The sequence below is a fragment of the Sceloporus occidentalis genome, unplaced genomic scaffold (genome assembly GCF_023333645.1).
Source record: "Sceloporus occidentalis isolate IW3139 unplaced genomic scaffold, rSceOcc1.0.p SCAF_2, whole genome shotgun sequence".
Taxonomy (NCBI): domain Eukaryota; kingdom Metazoa; phylum Chordata; class Lepidosauria; order Squamata; family Phrynosomatidae; genus Sceloporus; species Sceloporus occidentalis.
Genome location: NW_028316982.1, coordinates 11369767 through 11385069, shown reverse-complemented (window position 1 = coordinate 11385069; position 15303 = coordinate 11369767). Strand labels below are relative to the sequence as shown.

General features: G+C 39.8%; 1 protein-coding gene across 9 annotated transcripts in view; it reads left to right on the top strand.

Moving 5' to 3' along the window:
* Positions 1-15303, top strand: part of LOC149317974 (phospholipid-transporting ATPase IF-like) — a 142547-nt gene that overhangs the window by 87940 nt on the left and 39304 nt on the right. For 7 of the 9 annotated variants that reach the window (XM_089508767.1, XM_089508765.1, XM_089508760.1 and 4 more), the window contains exons 21-27: positions 1010-1112; positions 2232-2377; positions 3588-3647; positions 4623-4750; positions 8996-9134; positions 12228-12251; positions 14234-14299. In XM_089508767.1, the coding sequence (XP_089364893.1) occupies positions 1010-1112; positions 2232-2377; positions 3588-3647; positions 4623-4750; positions 8996-9134; positions 12228-12251; positions 14234-14299 (666 nt within the window). The remainder of the gene's footprint in view (positions 1-1009; positions 1113-2231; positions 2378-3587; positions 3648-4622; positions 4751-8995; positions 9135-12227; positions 12252-14233; positions 14300-15303) is intronic. The other 2 variants (XM_089508762.1, XM_089508761.1) reach the window with 1 other exon arrangement.

Sequence of the window (15303 nt, the reverse complement as noted above, 5' to 3'; positions counted from 1 at the left end):
GATGGCAGCGGGCCTCCCAGAGGCCCCCTGCCTCCCTCAGAGCCCTCCTGGAGGGCCCCAGAGACAACAAAGGGCCCCCCAGAGGCCCCCTGCCGCCCTCGGAACCTTCCTGGAGGGCCCCAGCGATGGCACCGGGCCTCCCAGAGGCCCCCTGCTGCCGTCGGAGCCCTAATGGAGGGCCCCAGCGATGGCAAAGGTCCCCCCAGAGGCCCCCTGCCGCCCTCGGAGCCCTCCTGGAGGGCCCCAGAGACGGCAGCGGGCCCCCCAGAGGCCCGCCGCGGCTGCCCATCGCAGCTTTTCATTGGAACATGCACATTAGTGAATTAGACAGGTATCCTTATCAAATATAAGATTAAAGTATAGCTTCAATATATTACTATTTTCAGTTCTATATCTATTCCTTATGTCTACCTTATAGCAAGTATTTTGTTTAAGAGCAGAAAGTATGGTTGGCTCTTAAGCAGCATCCAGATACTGTAGCTCTCTGTATCTGAGCCACTCAAGTCTGCTTAATTGGAATTTGTAGACAGAGTTAAGAGAACCAACATGGTGCAGAGGTTTTTATTTTGAACTAGAATCATAGAATCAGAAGAGATCACAAGGGCCATCCAGTCCAACCCCCTGCCATGCAGGAATTCTCAATCAAAGCATCCCCGACAGATGGCCCTCCAGCCTCTGTTTAAAGACCTCCAAGGAGGGAGATTCCACTACACTCCAAGGGAGTGTGTTCCACTGTCGAACAGCCCTTACTAGGCCTTCCAGGAAACCAGAGTTAAAATCCTTGATTGGCTAGAGATTGGGTAACTAGGGACTTGGTAACAAAGTTACTGTTGAATAATCTTGGGCAGGTCACACTCTCTCAGCCTCAAAGGAAGGCAGTAACAAACGTTTGCTGACTAAATCTTGCAGGACATCCTTAGAACAGGGTTGCCATACGTTGGAGTCAACTTGGAGGCATATCACAAGATAGTATTAAACTTAGAAAAAATATCCTATTCTTCCTTTTCAGGTTGTACGACTGTTGAAAACATCTCCAGAGAAACCTATCACATTAGCAATTGGTGATGGGGCTAATGATGTAAGCATGATACAAGAAGCTCATGTTGGTATAGGTAAGAATCTTCTCATTGTTTATCTGTATTATTGTATTATGGTAAGAGTTCCATTGTATTTAAAGTTCAAGCAGAATTGCAAAGAGTATTAAATACTTGAGCCTGTAAACCATAGTCTTTGTCAGTAGAGTCTTTTCCATTAAATAAAATAATGAATAAAATATATTTATAGTTTTGTTAGCTAAGGTTGACTTGTTAAGGAGGCTTGCTTTTTAAAATATATATCCAGGATTTTTTGGGAAAGGAAACATATTTCCTTGTTCCTGATGGTTGGTGACTTCTTCAAGGTTCCAGTGCCTTTGCTCGCAAGGGAAGAGGCAGAGGAAGCTTCTTGTTGCATGCCTTCAAGTTATTTCTGACTTATGGAACCCCACAAGTGAATCTTGGCATGAGTTGTTCAGAGAAGGTATTGTCTTTGCCTTCCTCTGAGGCTGAGAGTATGTGAGTTTCCATGGCTGAGCGGGGATTTGAACCCTGGTCTCCCAGTGTCCTAGTCCAGTGCTTACACCACTGTACCAGCCTAGCTCTCCCAGGGGAAACAAGCAGACAGTAAAGATGACAATCCACAAAAAGGAAAAAAGGAAACGAACTGAATAGACATTTGAAAATGTCTATTTATATGCAAATAGAAAAATAGCCTAAGGATATTTAGAGCTCAGGATTGGGCACCATTACTCTGTAGATCCTAGATGTGCTTTGAGTTCCATTGAAGTTGAGTTGTGTAGGACTACCCCATGTATAGCATCCATGTGTAAAATTTAGTACAATCTGTTCTCTCAGATTATTTCTAAAGTATCATTTCAGTTGCACACATACCAATATTAATTATATGTGGCTTTCATATTTTTAGTAAGTGATCACTATTTGGTCCCTCAGAATCACTCTTCAGGTAGATGGCTTTTTAGGAACCTACACTTAATCATAAATGGCACACCCAGAAGTTAAAGCTTACTAGAATTATTTTCGTCTGGACAGGATAGCTTTCAATTAATAAGCAGCATTTGAAATTCTTGATTCTCCCATAGGCGTTGTGGTAAGGATCTCAGATTCTTTAACTTCAAGTTTTGTCTGGTATCTTGAGATTCATCTTACTTTTCTTTTGTCTCCCATAAATATTAGGTATCATGGGCAAAGAAGGAAGACAAGCTGTACGAAACAGCGACTATGCAATAGCAAGATTTAAATATCTTTCTAAGTTACTTTTTGTCCATGGTCACCTTTACTATATTAGGATAGCAACCCTTGTACAGTACTTTTTTTATAAGGTAAGTTTATTCCAATTGTAATAAAGCCCTTGAGCTAGAAATATTTTATCACTTTTGAAATCACTTTAAGGGTTAACTGCAACAGGGAGAATTGGAGATATGTGGAAACATCTGAACATTCCTTTAGAGGTTTTCCACTCTTGCTTTCTAAGGTTTGTACATTATAGCCCACTTTTATCAATGCTACATTTGTAATTGTCTTCAGTGTGATACTTGGGTTCTTAAAATTTAACATGATGACATAAAATTAAGAAGATACCGTTTAACTGTGAACTGGCCTAGCTCATTGTTATCAAATGAATTTCCACATTATCTTAGAAACGATCATCATAGATCTAACACTGCCAGTTTCATAATGATGATAAAGAAACATGAGTGGAGCACAGGCTTACAGATTGCATGGAAACATGCTTTATCCGTCTGTTTATGTACTACTTCTTTTAACTATTGTTTTGCATTTCATGCAGGCTGATACAATAATTGTGTTCATTTAATAGCTATGTCCTACTCCCCCCCTCCAAAAAAAAAATACTCCCAAAGTATAGAAACAGATACATTGAACGAATGCACGGATCCTAAAATAAATAAACTTAAGAAACGTCAGAGATTATTTTCCCATCACATATAGTTTGAGAGGCAAAACTCTATAAAGGAGTTGCAGGTAAGAGGGAGCGTATGGAAATTTTCATTCTAGAAATGAGTTTAAATGAGGAGATATAGCCCTGTTAGTCTGGACTATCCATGTGGAAAGATATTGTGTAGCATCTTTGAGATTGTGTGAAAGAAATTGTAACATAAGCTTTCGTAAACTGCTCAGATGCACCCAAAATTAAATTACGATAAAGATACAAATCCTACAACCTATTGTTTCCAACGCCACATTTAACCATAATTGCAATCCCTAGTTTATATGTAAATGCAAGTTTGATTGATGCATGTGTGATGCAGACTACCAAGCAGGGAGAAGGGATGGATAAACAGGGAAGAGGCATATGGTGCTCCCTGTTGCAAACCATGATTAAAACTTATGTTTGGCATTTAGGACTCCAGAATTAGAATTTTTCCTCTTTGTATTCCCAATTAGGATAGAATTCTGGTTCAACACTCTATTTTAAAAATATTGTTTTGCTGTTACTCAAGATATTTAGGTTTGTTTTTAGAACTTGTTGCTTTACATCCCTGATTGGTAATATCACTTCTTATTTTCCAGAATGTGTGCTTTATTACACCACAGTTTTTATATCAGTTCTTCTGTTTGTTTTCACAACAAGTAAGTATTGGGTTATATTTCTTCTTCTGCCCCCTGCCACTGCTTTGTGAATGGATATATAATAGAAGTAAAAAATCGCCCATAAATAATACTTTGTTATACATTAACTGAACTTGAATAATTGTTGTCAGCCTGGTAACCTTTCAATAACTTCCCAGTAATCTGTCCTTTCCCATTTTGTTTGGTGATTTTCATCATTCTTAGTGGCCTTTTGTTGAGAGTATCTGAATGACCTTTTGAATCTGCCTAAGTTCTGAGATCTTATGGGTGAGACTGACTTTCAATCTCACCACATCTCAACACACAGGGCCTCCTTGGTGGTTGCAATAATCTGTGGATCTCGCTTCCAAAGGACACTGGGTCAGGTCCCTCTTTGCTTTCTTTCTTACCCATAATTAAACTTGAGGTTATTGGCTAGGTTTGGGTTTTAGCCTGTTTTTTCTAGATCAAACCAGCATTTTAACAAGTAGACACTTGGTGTACTCTTAAGCATTTTTTACCATCTGATTATTTAACATGAACTTATTAGGAGCAAAGGAACATAAACAAGTCTCTTTACACCCCTTGGTGTGTGTGTGTATGTGTGTTTAATGATACTTCATTTTCATATCAACAAGAATTCCCTAATGCGGAAAGTGAGATTAAACCTGATTTTTCTACAATAAATCCTTCTCTTTGTGTTATGTACTATCTACTATAGTGACTTTGGCAAAGAGTATGGGAAAATCCATATTTGAATTTCTTGTTTAATTTTGTGTGTGTTTTGTCAGTGAGTTGGATGAACTCTTAATATTCACTTGTTCTTATGGTTTTGTATCGGTTTTATGCTGTTGCAGCTTTGACTTTTGTGAACATCTTTTACCTGTAACAGAATTTGAGGTAGGGATTGCTCTTAACTTGGTTCCTTTAACCAGGAATGATCTTAAATTTCTGCATTTTTATAAACCACTCATTTCCATTTGCCTCATTTTTCAGACTCTGTATGACAGTGTATACCTGACTTTGTACAACATATGTTTCACTTCCCTGCCAGTCCTCATGTACAGTCTTTTTGAACAGCACGTGCACCCTCATGTATTACATAGCAAGCCAACACTCTATCGGTAAGTGTGCTGTTTTCAGAATAAGAGTTATGTCTGGTAACTGATAAATGGTGCACTTATTTATTTTTATTTATTATGGTATTTATACCCCACCCTTCAGCCTTAAAGACTGTCATAGTGGCTTACAATTATAATTTTTAATTAGATAGTTCCCTGCCCTCAGGCTTACAATCTAAAAAACGCCATGTGGTAGGTTAAAAGGCTAACAATCTGGTGGAATCATAATGGGATTTATGTTGTTTTGTAACCATCTGACACTCTTCTTTTAAAAGCTGAGAATAGTCCAAGTGTTAATTGGTCATAGCTCATTGGCAGAGCACATGATTTGCATGCAGATCTTCAATTCTGGCATGCCCTGTTAAGGCAGGGGTGGCCAAAGTGGGGTCCCTGGACCCTACTTTTCTAGTTCCTTAAAACATTCCACCAGTCCACAAAAGCTCCCAAACCCTTCCTCAATTTTGTTTTAAAAATTTAGGAAAATCTTTGCGTTTTAAAAACCTGCCCTCTGCCCAGATCTGGGGAGATGGTGGCCTAATTGCCAAACCTGAGTTGTGTGGCCTTATTGCTAAATCTGGGATGAGAAGGCCCTATCCACTCCAGATTTGGGGTATCTTACCTTATTGCAGGGTTTTTACAAATTCTGCAGAGTTTTTGCCAGAGTTTGCCCTGACAGGTGCTGCCATTTAAATATCCAGACCAGTTCCACTGTCATTTAGAATCATAGAATCATAGAGTTGGAAGAGACCACTAGGGCCATCCAGTCCAACCCCCTGCCATGCAGGAAATCCAAATCAAACCATCCCTGACAGATGGCCATCCAGCCTCTGTTTAAAGACCTCCAAGGAAGGAGACTCTATCACCTTCTGAGGAAGTGCATTCCACTGTCGAACAGCCCTTACTGTCAGGAAGTTCCTCCTAATGTTCAGGTGGAATCTCTTTTCCTGTAGCTTGCATCCATTGTTCCGGGTCCTGTTCTCTGGAGCAGCAGAAAACAAGCTTGCTCCCTCCTCAATATGACATCCTTTCAAATATTTAAACAGGGCTATCATATCACCTCTTAACCTTCTTTTCTCCAGGCTAAACATCCCCAGCTCCCTAAGTCGTTCCTCATAGGGCATGGTTTCCAGACCCTTCACCATTTTTGTCGCCCTCCTTTGGACACGCTCCAGTTTCTCAATGTCCTTTCTGAATTGTGGCACCCAGAACTGGACACAATATTCTAGGTGGGGCCTGACCAAAGCAGAATACAGTGGCACTATTACTTCTCTTGATCTAGACACTATACTTCTATTGATGCAGCCTAAAATAGCATTGGCCTTTTTAGCTGCCGCATCACACTGTTCACTCATGTTCAACTTGTGGTCTACTTGGACTCCTAGATCCCTTTCACACGTAGTTTCATTCAGCCAGGTGTCACCCATCCTGTATCTGTGCATTTTATTTTTCCACCCTAAGTGCAATACCTTACATTTCTCTGTGTTGAATTTCATTTTGTTAGCTTTGGCCCAGCTTTCTAGTCTATTCAGGTCATTTTGAATCTTGATCCTGTCCTCTGGGGTATTAGCTATTCCCCCTAATTTGGTGTCATCTGCAAATTTGATAAGTATGCTCCCAATTCTGTCATCCAGGTCATTGATAAAGATGTTGAATAGCACTGGGCCCAGGACAGAGCCCTGTGGGACCCCACTGGTCACTTCTCTCCAGGATGAAAAGGAGCCATTGTTGAGCACCCTTTGGGTTCAGCCGGTCAACCAATTACAGATCCATTTAACAGTTCCTTTGTCTAGCCCACATTTTACAAGCTTGTTTGCAAGAATGTCATGGGAAACCTTGTCAGAGGCCTTACTGAAATCAAGATATACTATATCCACAGCATTCCCTTCATCTACCAAGCTGGTAATTTTGTCAAAGAAAGAGATTAGATTTGTCTGGCATGACTTGTTTCTCTGAAACCCATGTTGACTTTTTGTGATTATGGCATTGCCTTCTAGATGTTCACAGACTCTCTGTTTAATGATCTGCTCCAGAATCTTTCCTAGAACTGATGTCAGACTAACTGGACGATAATTGTTGGGATCCTCTTTTTTCCCCTTTTTGAAGATGGGGACAACGTTTGCCCTCCTCCAGTCTGCTGGGATCTCTCCTGTTCTCCAGGAGTTTTCAAAGATTATTGCCAATGGCTCCGATATTACTTTTGCCAGTTCTTTTAATACCCTTGGATGGAGTTCATCTGGTCCCGGAGACTTAAATTCATTTAGATTAACAAGGTGTTCCTCTACTATCTCTTTACTTATTCTGTGCTGAAATTCCCCTATTCTGTCCTCTGCTCCATTATCCTCAGGTTGAGCACCCTTTGCCTTTTCTGAGAAGACTGAGGCAAAGAAGGTGTTGAGTAATTCTGCCTTTTCTCTATCTCCTGTTAGCGTTTTGCCATCTTCTCCACGCAGTGGCCCTACCGTTTCCTTCTTCTTCCTCTTGCTGCGGACATATCCAAAAAAGCCCTTTTTATTGTTCTTAACCTCTCTAGCAAGCCTGAGTTCATTCTGCGCTTTAGCTTTTCTGACTTTACCCCTACACATGCCTGCTATTTCTTTGAATTCCTTTTTCGTGATTTCCCCGTTTTTCCATTTCTTATACATGTTCCGTTTCAAACTTAGCTCGGTTGAAAGTTCCTTAGTCATCCATCCTGGTTTCTTGAGACACCTCCCGTTTTTCTTTCTCACTGGAACTGTTTGAAATTGTGCCTTCAGTATCTCCCTTTTGAGAAAGTCCCATCCGTCCTGAACTCCTTTATCTTTTAGTATTTCTGACCATGGAATCGCCCTCAATACTTCTCTAAGTTTACTGAAATCCGCTCTCCTAAAGTCTAGGATGCATGTCTGACTCTGCCTGGCTTCTCCTTTCCACTGTATTACAAACTCCAGGAGAACATGGTCACTTCCACCTAATGATCCCACCACTTGCACCCCATTAACCAAGTCATCCTTGTTGGTTAGGATCAGATCTAAAATAGCTGACCCCCTTGTTGCCTCTTCCACCTTTTGAACCATGAAATTGTCTTCCAGGCAAGTGAGGAATTTGCTAGACCTTGAGGATTTTGCTGAGTTTGACTTCCAGCAAATATCAGGATAGTGTCTGGGCTGGTTTTTAATTGTCTGGGCTGGTTTTTCCCTCCTTCTTTGGTAGTACTGGCAGTGGCAGCTCTCAGCCACTTGCTTTTAAGGTTTACATGAGATTTGGAAAGCCATTGTAAGCTGGAGTCATCATTACTAAGCCAAATGGGCCAGGGCCAGGTGTAAGATGGCATCCAGCAACCTATAATCAGTGAATTTCTTTCAAAGCCCTATATACATGATCACTGTAGACCACTGGCCAGAATATTTTTTCTTCCTGTGGTAACTTGCTTACATAGACAGGAATAGGAAGATAAATAACCCAGTCACTTGAGTCTCATCTTAACTATCACTGTCTTTGCAAGTCCGCAAACAGGGAGGGACAAATGTACAAGTTTTAGTGTAGAAATCTGTCCTCTCCTTTCATCTGTGAGTAAGACTATTTTGTAGAGAGACTGTTCTCAAGGAAGAGACATAGCATAGATGAAACATGTCCTATTGCAAATCAAAAACTAAGATGATGCAAATCGAAAACTAAGATGATGCAGTTTGCATAAATTTGAATTGCCAGTTTTCTCAACTCAACACTACAAGAGAATGTAATGAAATCAATTTGAGTAGAGCATCAAATATAACACAGTACAGAAAAGACAGAAAAGAAAACCTGTGGTCAAGAGGTTTTAAACCTTGATCTATGTGATCCTTTTCACCTGTTTAAATAATACCTTTCCTAAATTCATCAATATTTTGATCATATTTTGACAAATTGAAAGTTGGTTCACTGAGTGAGGTGTGTCATGGAAGAGAGAAAAATGAGTGCAATTAAATGGGGCTTGTACTCTGTCCTCTGTCTCCCCTAGCATGTAGTACTGAATTATCTTTAGTTGTCATTTCATTGCTACATAGTGACAGGAAACGTCATGGTTTGTCTCAAAGAACAGTTTTCTTTGTTCATTACAAAACAGATCTTTAGGTCTATGGTTGTTTTCAAGGCCATACTTAACATTTTGAAAGATGCTATAAAATGCAATTAAGATAGCATGTCAAATTCATTTGGAATTAAAAATGATTTCATTGTTAACTAGAAAATAGCAGTAATAAGCTTGTATCATTTCCCCTCTTCTTTCTACAGAGACATCAGTAAAAATGCCCATTTGCGCTTTAAACCTTTCCTTTACTGGACCTTCTTGGGTTTTGCTCATGCATTTGTTTTCTTCTTTGGCTCATATCTTCTGATGGGGGAAGATACCTCTTTGCTAGGAAATGGCCAGGTAAAGTAGAATATATAATTAATATTAAAACAAATGTGGACTTAATGTTTCATGTTTTGATACTTTTCGTAACTTAATGCTGTATTCACTGGATAACCATTGTGAAATACATGTCAATTATATTTTCATCGTTAAAGGGGTGGAATAAAGTTTATAGAGTAGAAGTGAAGTTGCAGAAGGCTAGATTAAGCAAATGTGGAAAAGTGTGGGGACTTTGATATATAAGAGCAAATGAGTACCACTACTGAACAAATTCAGTAGCAAATTGGGTCTTAAATATGCTCCAGGGACTCTCCTTTCTGTTGCTTTCCAGGATGTTCTCAGCTTAGCTCATCAATACCTTTTCAGTACAACCTTACTTGCATTCTGCAGTACAGCACCTTGAGGAGTCTTCTAACTTGAGACACAGTACACTAAAGTTGATCCCTATCCTTATGACTTCACAAAGGGTTCAAAAACTGTATTTCTAAAACAAATAAAAATAGAAAATACACAAAAACCGTGAAGAATCACTATGATTACAATGGTTCAGTTACAGGAGTGAATAATTAAAAAGCAGTGAAAAGAGCCTTGGTCCTAACATGGAAAGCAGGGGGAAAGAATAATAGTGTTGAGTAGGGTATACGCTTAGATTGCCTGAAATAACTTTTAAATAGTAAGTCATACTTCTTAAGGCTTATGGTGGTACTATTTGCCATCTTTCAGTGAAAGTTTGGGGGCAATCCCCCTCAGATATAGACCACGTCTGATCTGATCATCACCTCTGTAAAAAATAGGTTTGTTCCTCTGTCACCATCTCACATGGGATAGTAGTGTTAAGAGCCTTGTGATTTGTGCAGAGATCTCTGAAAAACTAGAAGTGATACACCTCGACATGTACTATTGAAATTTGGTAGAGGGGTGTTAGCTGGTAGCAGGATAGGCCAACAATGGCATAGAAAAATCTCCACAGAGTTTAGTTTTACCAAAGAAGAATTACTGTATATACTCCACTATAAGTCGATCTCATATATGTCGAGGTCAGATTTTGGGGCCAAAATTATGGATTTTGCCATGACCTGTGGATAGGTCGAGGGTAAAACTTGGAGGCTCCTTTGGTGTGTTCATGTGTGCATATAGCAAGAGTGACACTCGTTGAGGCTTTTTGCTGCATCATTTCTGCTTTCGTTTTAGCCAAATGTGTGGGTGGGAGGGGGGGTCTTAAACAAACAGCAATATCAATCAATCACTCAGGACTCTTTCTTCTTGGCTCCAGAGAGAAATAAACACCTCTCCACAGTGCATGGGTAGATCTTAAAGAGCGGCTGTCACATTACCAGAGTGACCCATAAATAAGTTGACCTGGGATTTTGGGGGTCAATTTTCAGGCATAAATTTTTAGACTTATAGACGTATATATGGTAAAGCATTCAGCAATTCCTAACAGTCCTGCTTCCTACTCCCACAGCAGGGTTTTCTAGAGCTCTAATAGTGTTGCCTTACAGTTTAGTCATAGGACCATCTACACAGAATGGGAGCGCTACTGAGTAAACTGATCAAGTAGCTAAGCTCCCAGTATGATTGAGCAATGGCATGGCACTTGCCTGTATGCAGTATGAGGGTTTCTTAGCAAATGAAGCTCTGTCTAAGCAACAGTAACGTGTGTAACCAAGCAAAAGGAAGACCCTAGGCTTGGAAAAGTGTGTTTAGACCCATGTGTGTTGAATGAGGAATAGTGATGTAGATGGTGACTAGAAGCAGGAAATGTACCTGGCTAACTCTCAACACAATCACATGCCAGCATAGCAGTGTGTCTCTACATGCCAGATCTTGTGATCACATTGGGGTTCCATGTAATTATAGGAATGGAGGAAAGGATGCAAAAAAGACCACTGGTTTGAGTTTGGGCTGAGCCAGACAACATGCTCAGTAGCTTGAGTCCCAGACTTATAACTTTCCTTAGTCTCGTAGTTTTATGAATATAGGTGAACCAATGTATGCATTATGACATTATGCTTCCAGTGTGTGTTTTGGAGGAAGAGGACACCAGGCTTCGTTTTGGGTGGGCAGGGGTCCTATTGGGGAAAGAGTTCTCCTTTATACTGCCTTTGAAAACAATGATCTTAGGTGTTACATCAGTTGTGTATTAGAAAAGCTTGTTTAGATTTGTAGGGATATAGGCTACCAACTTTCTAGCTGGTTGTTTAATGTTCTCAGTGGACTGAGTCCTCCTGACTAATCCTCAGGAAATTGCACCCCTTGTTTTCAGAGATTATTATTATTATTATTAACCTTTATTTATAAAGCGCTGTAAATTTACACAGCGCTGTACATACAATCTTTTTAATTGGACGGTTCCCTGCCCTCAGGCTTACAATCTAAAAATACAGGACTCCACTCTCCAGGCATAATCCTTTCCTGCCCTTCTTTACCAGTTTGGGTGCAAGCATCTACTCAGAGGCTGCTGTGCAAGACCTCAGTCCAATATCTGCCACAGTTGTCATTCCTGCAGTCTGTGACCTTGCAGCTGTACAGGTGGCCAAAGTAACCTGCAGTCACCCTGGTTTAGTGGGTCATCCTGCAAAGTATATGTGTGTCAAGAGGATTGTTTAGGCTCACAGCTGAATCACCTGCAGAATTCCTTTCTCTTTTGATGTGAACATTTTATTCAGTATTAGGCCTGTTACAGACTGCCAAAATAAAGCTGCTTCGGGTCTCTTTGGAGGTATGCTATTTAAATGATGCATGGGTCCTAAGAGTCCAGAGGTCGCGCCAAAGCCACACTCCATTCCTAAGCACTGGAGTGCAACTTTGGTGCAGCTTCCAGATTCTTAGGATGCATGCATCATTTAAATAGCATACCTCCAAAGAGGCCCGAAGCAGCTTTATTTTGGCAGTCTGTAACAGGCCTTTGTGTGGATAGAAAATTATGCAGTAGTAGGTTTACCCTCAATTTTGACACTTGGAAGTGTATTAGGGAAAAAATGGAAGCTGTTAACATGGAAATATTATCTCCGTAGGATTGATAGCCATACCCTATAATGCTGTACTTCTGTTTTGATCTTTTAGTTTTTCTTTCCCCCTCCCTTTTTTTCATGCTGTGCATGTCGTCAGATATTGAAACCTAACAGGCAAATGGTAAGCGTCTGTATTGTAGGAAGAAAGACATGGAAAACACAAGATACAGTATTTTTGTATCTGTGTTAAAAGAATGCAGCATCCTTTCTCCTTGAACACATTCAAAAATAAATGGTGACAAGGTCTTTCTGGTGTGGCTCATTTAAGGGCAACAAAGAACGCTGTGCAAGACTTGTGTGTGTTTTATGAAATATCACTGCAGCTGTAATTTAGTATTAAATTCCTTGCTCTTAAAAAAGTCTCCCAAATTGGTTTGAAGTGGAGGAAGAATCCTCTTCAGTTTGTATCTTTAGGAGCTGTGTTAATGAACTGACAGAGTATATGTCTTATTGGCAAAGAAATGCAGAGTACAAAGTGAGGAACGCAACAGCTTATGCTTATTCTGCTTCTCCTCACCTCCCAATTATGGCTGATTTTTAAAAAGTTTATAAGAATTCTACTCTCTTCCATGGAATAGCATTACTGTAGCAACAAGGTGCAGATATGTACTGCCTCTTGCTTGCTTTCTAGAGAGAGTCCACTGTGAATAAGCTCTCCATTATTTGGAAGATACAAGCATAACCTTCAGAGAGTACAGAAACTATTATTGTTTGATGATAATGGCACTGGTCTGAAACTCCTAAAGGTCCCAAACTTAGAACTCTTTAGGTTTCATTGACACAATTTTACTAACTTTCTTTCCCTAGAGTATTTTACTGGAGTTGGTCACTATCAGTATTGGCACCACACAGTTGTATTAGTTTGATACCACTTTGTCATGGCTCTATCTAATGGAATCCTAGTATGTGCAATTTAGTGAGACATTAGAATTCTCTAACAGAGAATTCTAAATATCTCACCAAACTACAGATCACAGGATACCAAAGCTTAGAGCTTTGGCAATTAAGCTATTATGATTCTGCAGTGTGGATACACCCGCTGTCAACTTGCATCGAAGCAGGTAGCTCACTGACATTAAACTTGGACTGTGGTTTCTTGCACACTATCAAGGGCATAGAATGCAAACCATGGAAAATTTTCTTGTTGTTGGTTAAAATTATCAGCAGGATAATTGAAATTTACACTTCCATCTAAACCTTCTGTTGGCAACTTGCTACCTTCCAGATGTTTTGGGATTGTACCCCCATTCAACCCTAGCCAGCAGAAAGCAACACTGAGGGATAAAGAGAGTTACAGTCCCACAATATCTGGAAGACCACAAGTTACTTACATGAGGTTTCAGGCTAATAGTATTTTAAAGTCTTCCTGGTCATGGAGATGCATTTGAGACTGTTTGTGAAGTTTTATTGATCTGAGAGAGAATGAAGAGAACATCCCAAATTCTGCAGTAATTCAAAATAATCTGGTTCAGAATTAAGATAATGCTATTACATAACGATTATTATAGCTGGCCAGTAAATGCTTTTCTGATAACCATCTGAATTTCCTTAGTCCAATGCAGTTTTTGTTCCCGAAAAGTCTGCTTGAAAATAAAATACTGTGTGTGATTACCTTTTCAGAGATCATGCTTTCTTGAACTAAAATATTTGTTCTTAATGTCCTAAGTCCACCATTGTTTTTGAATTTTGGAAATGTGATTTGCAAAATACATATGTGATGCTGCATTGAAGGAAATCCCACCCACTCAGTTAATTAGAGGCTAATTGCTTTCACATGCAATGGAATTTCTCATTAGCTGGGTATTTATGCATAATTGGCTGTGACTTTCCTGTAGTCTTGTTTTCCTTGGTACTTAAAAACCCTGTTCCCATAGGTTTGTGGTAGTTTATGGAGAAGGAAAACCTGTCCTGTGGAGAAATTTAGAAACTTGTATACTTTCCCTATTTTGCTTTGCACTTCCCTTGCTTTCAAAAAATAACTAAGTAGACAAGTAAGCATTTTGCACTTCAAAGCTTCCTTCATTATTGCAGCTGCATTCAGTGCACATGCAGAGCTAGTTAACTTCCACCTGATTAAATTACATCTTTTTCTCCCTTTCTTAGATGTTTGGAAACTGGACATTTGGTACTCTGGTTTTCACTGTTATGGTTATAACAGTTACAATGAAGGTATAAGCATTGAGATTCACTTGTAACTTTCCTGTATGTAATTGCTCTTAATTATCTCACATTCCATTAACAGTCTGTTTCATTTGTAGTTTTGACTTGTCTCCATTCAAGCAAGAGAATGTCAGTGTTGTAATTTAAATTGGAACTGAACAAGTAGTTATTGGATTTGATTGTTCTGCTTTCTATGAAGCCAGATTTCTTTCACTAGACAAAGTACACATCCTGTGCAGATACTGGTTTTGAGATTTCAAGAGGAAAATCTCAGCATTCAAGTTCTCAGGCAGGCCTTAAAACTCACCAGATGGCAGAAGCACAGAGTCCCTGGATAAGGGCTAGTAGGTGCCTTAGAAGACTCCTTTGAGGGGAGGCTGTACAGCATCCATCCTTGGCCAGAAGAGTGCAGTTTGGTGAACACTCAGCTCCAGGCATTAAATAGCCATGCAGCTTTGGAGTTGAGTGTGGAAAGTTACTTTCAAGGAACTGAACATAACATGAGGCTGAAGCCATTCATAACTAAGTAGTGATAGCATAATGCTCTAGGGCCCAGAACATCATCTTATCCCTGCTTAATTTGTGTGTGACTTCAGTACATTTTCACTACATTGATTCTTCTTAAGCAGTCTTTCCAAGCTCTGTCTCTGAGCAAGTCCAAAAGAACACAATTTGGAGAAACTCCCAAGTTCAAATGCCCATCCTGTACACTGCTTATAATCCCCTCTTTCTCTCCCTGCACCCACTCCATGTGTCTGTTCCGTCCTAGCTATTAAATAATTACTGTTTGACTGGTTAGTTCATGAATGGGCATTTTATGGCGAGGAAACCATTCACCAGAGTTGTTATTTACATCTTAGATATCTAGGCATAGTTCAATTTTTTGTGTGATGGCTTGAAAATACCCAATAAAGCTATACAGCTCTGTTGGGCTGTGCAGTCACCACCATTCTTAATTGTGTGTTAAGTGAGATATGTAATTTTTTTGCCATCGTGTTAACTTGTGTTATATT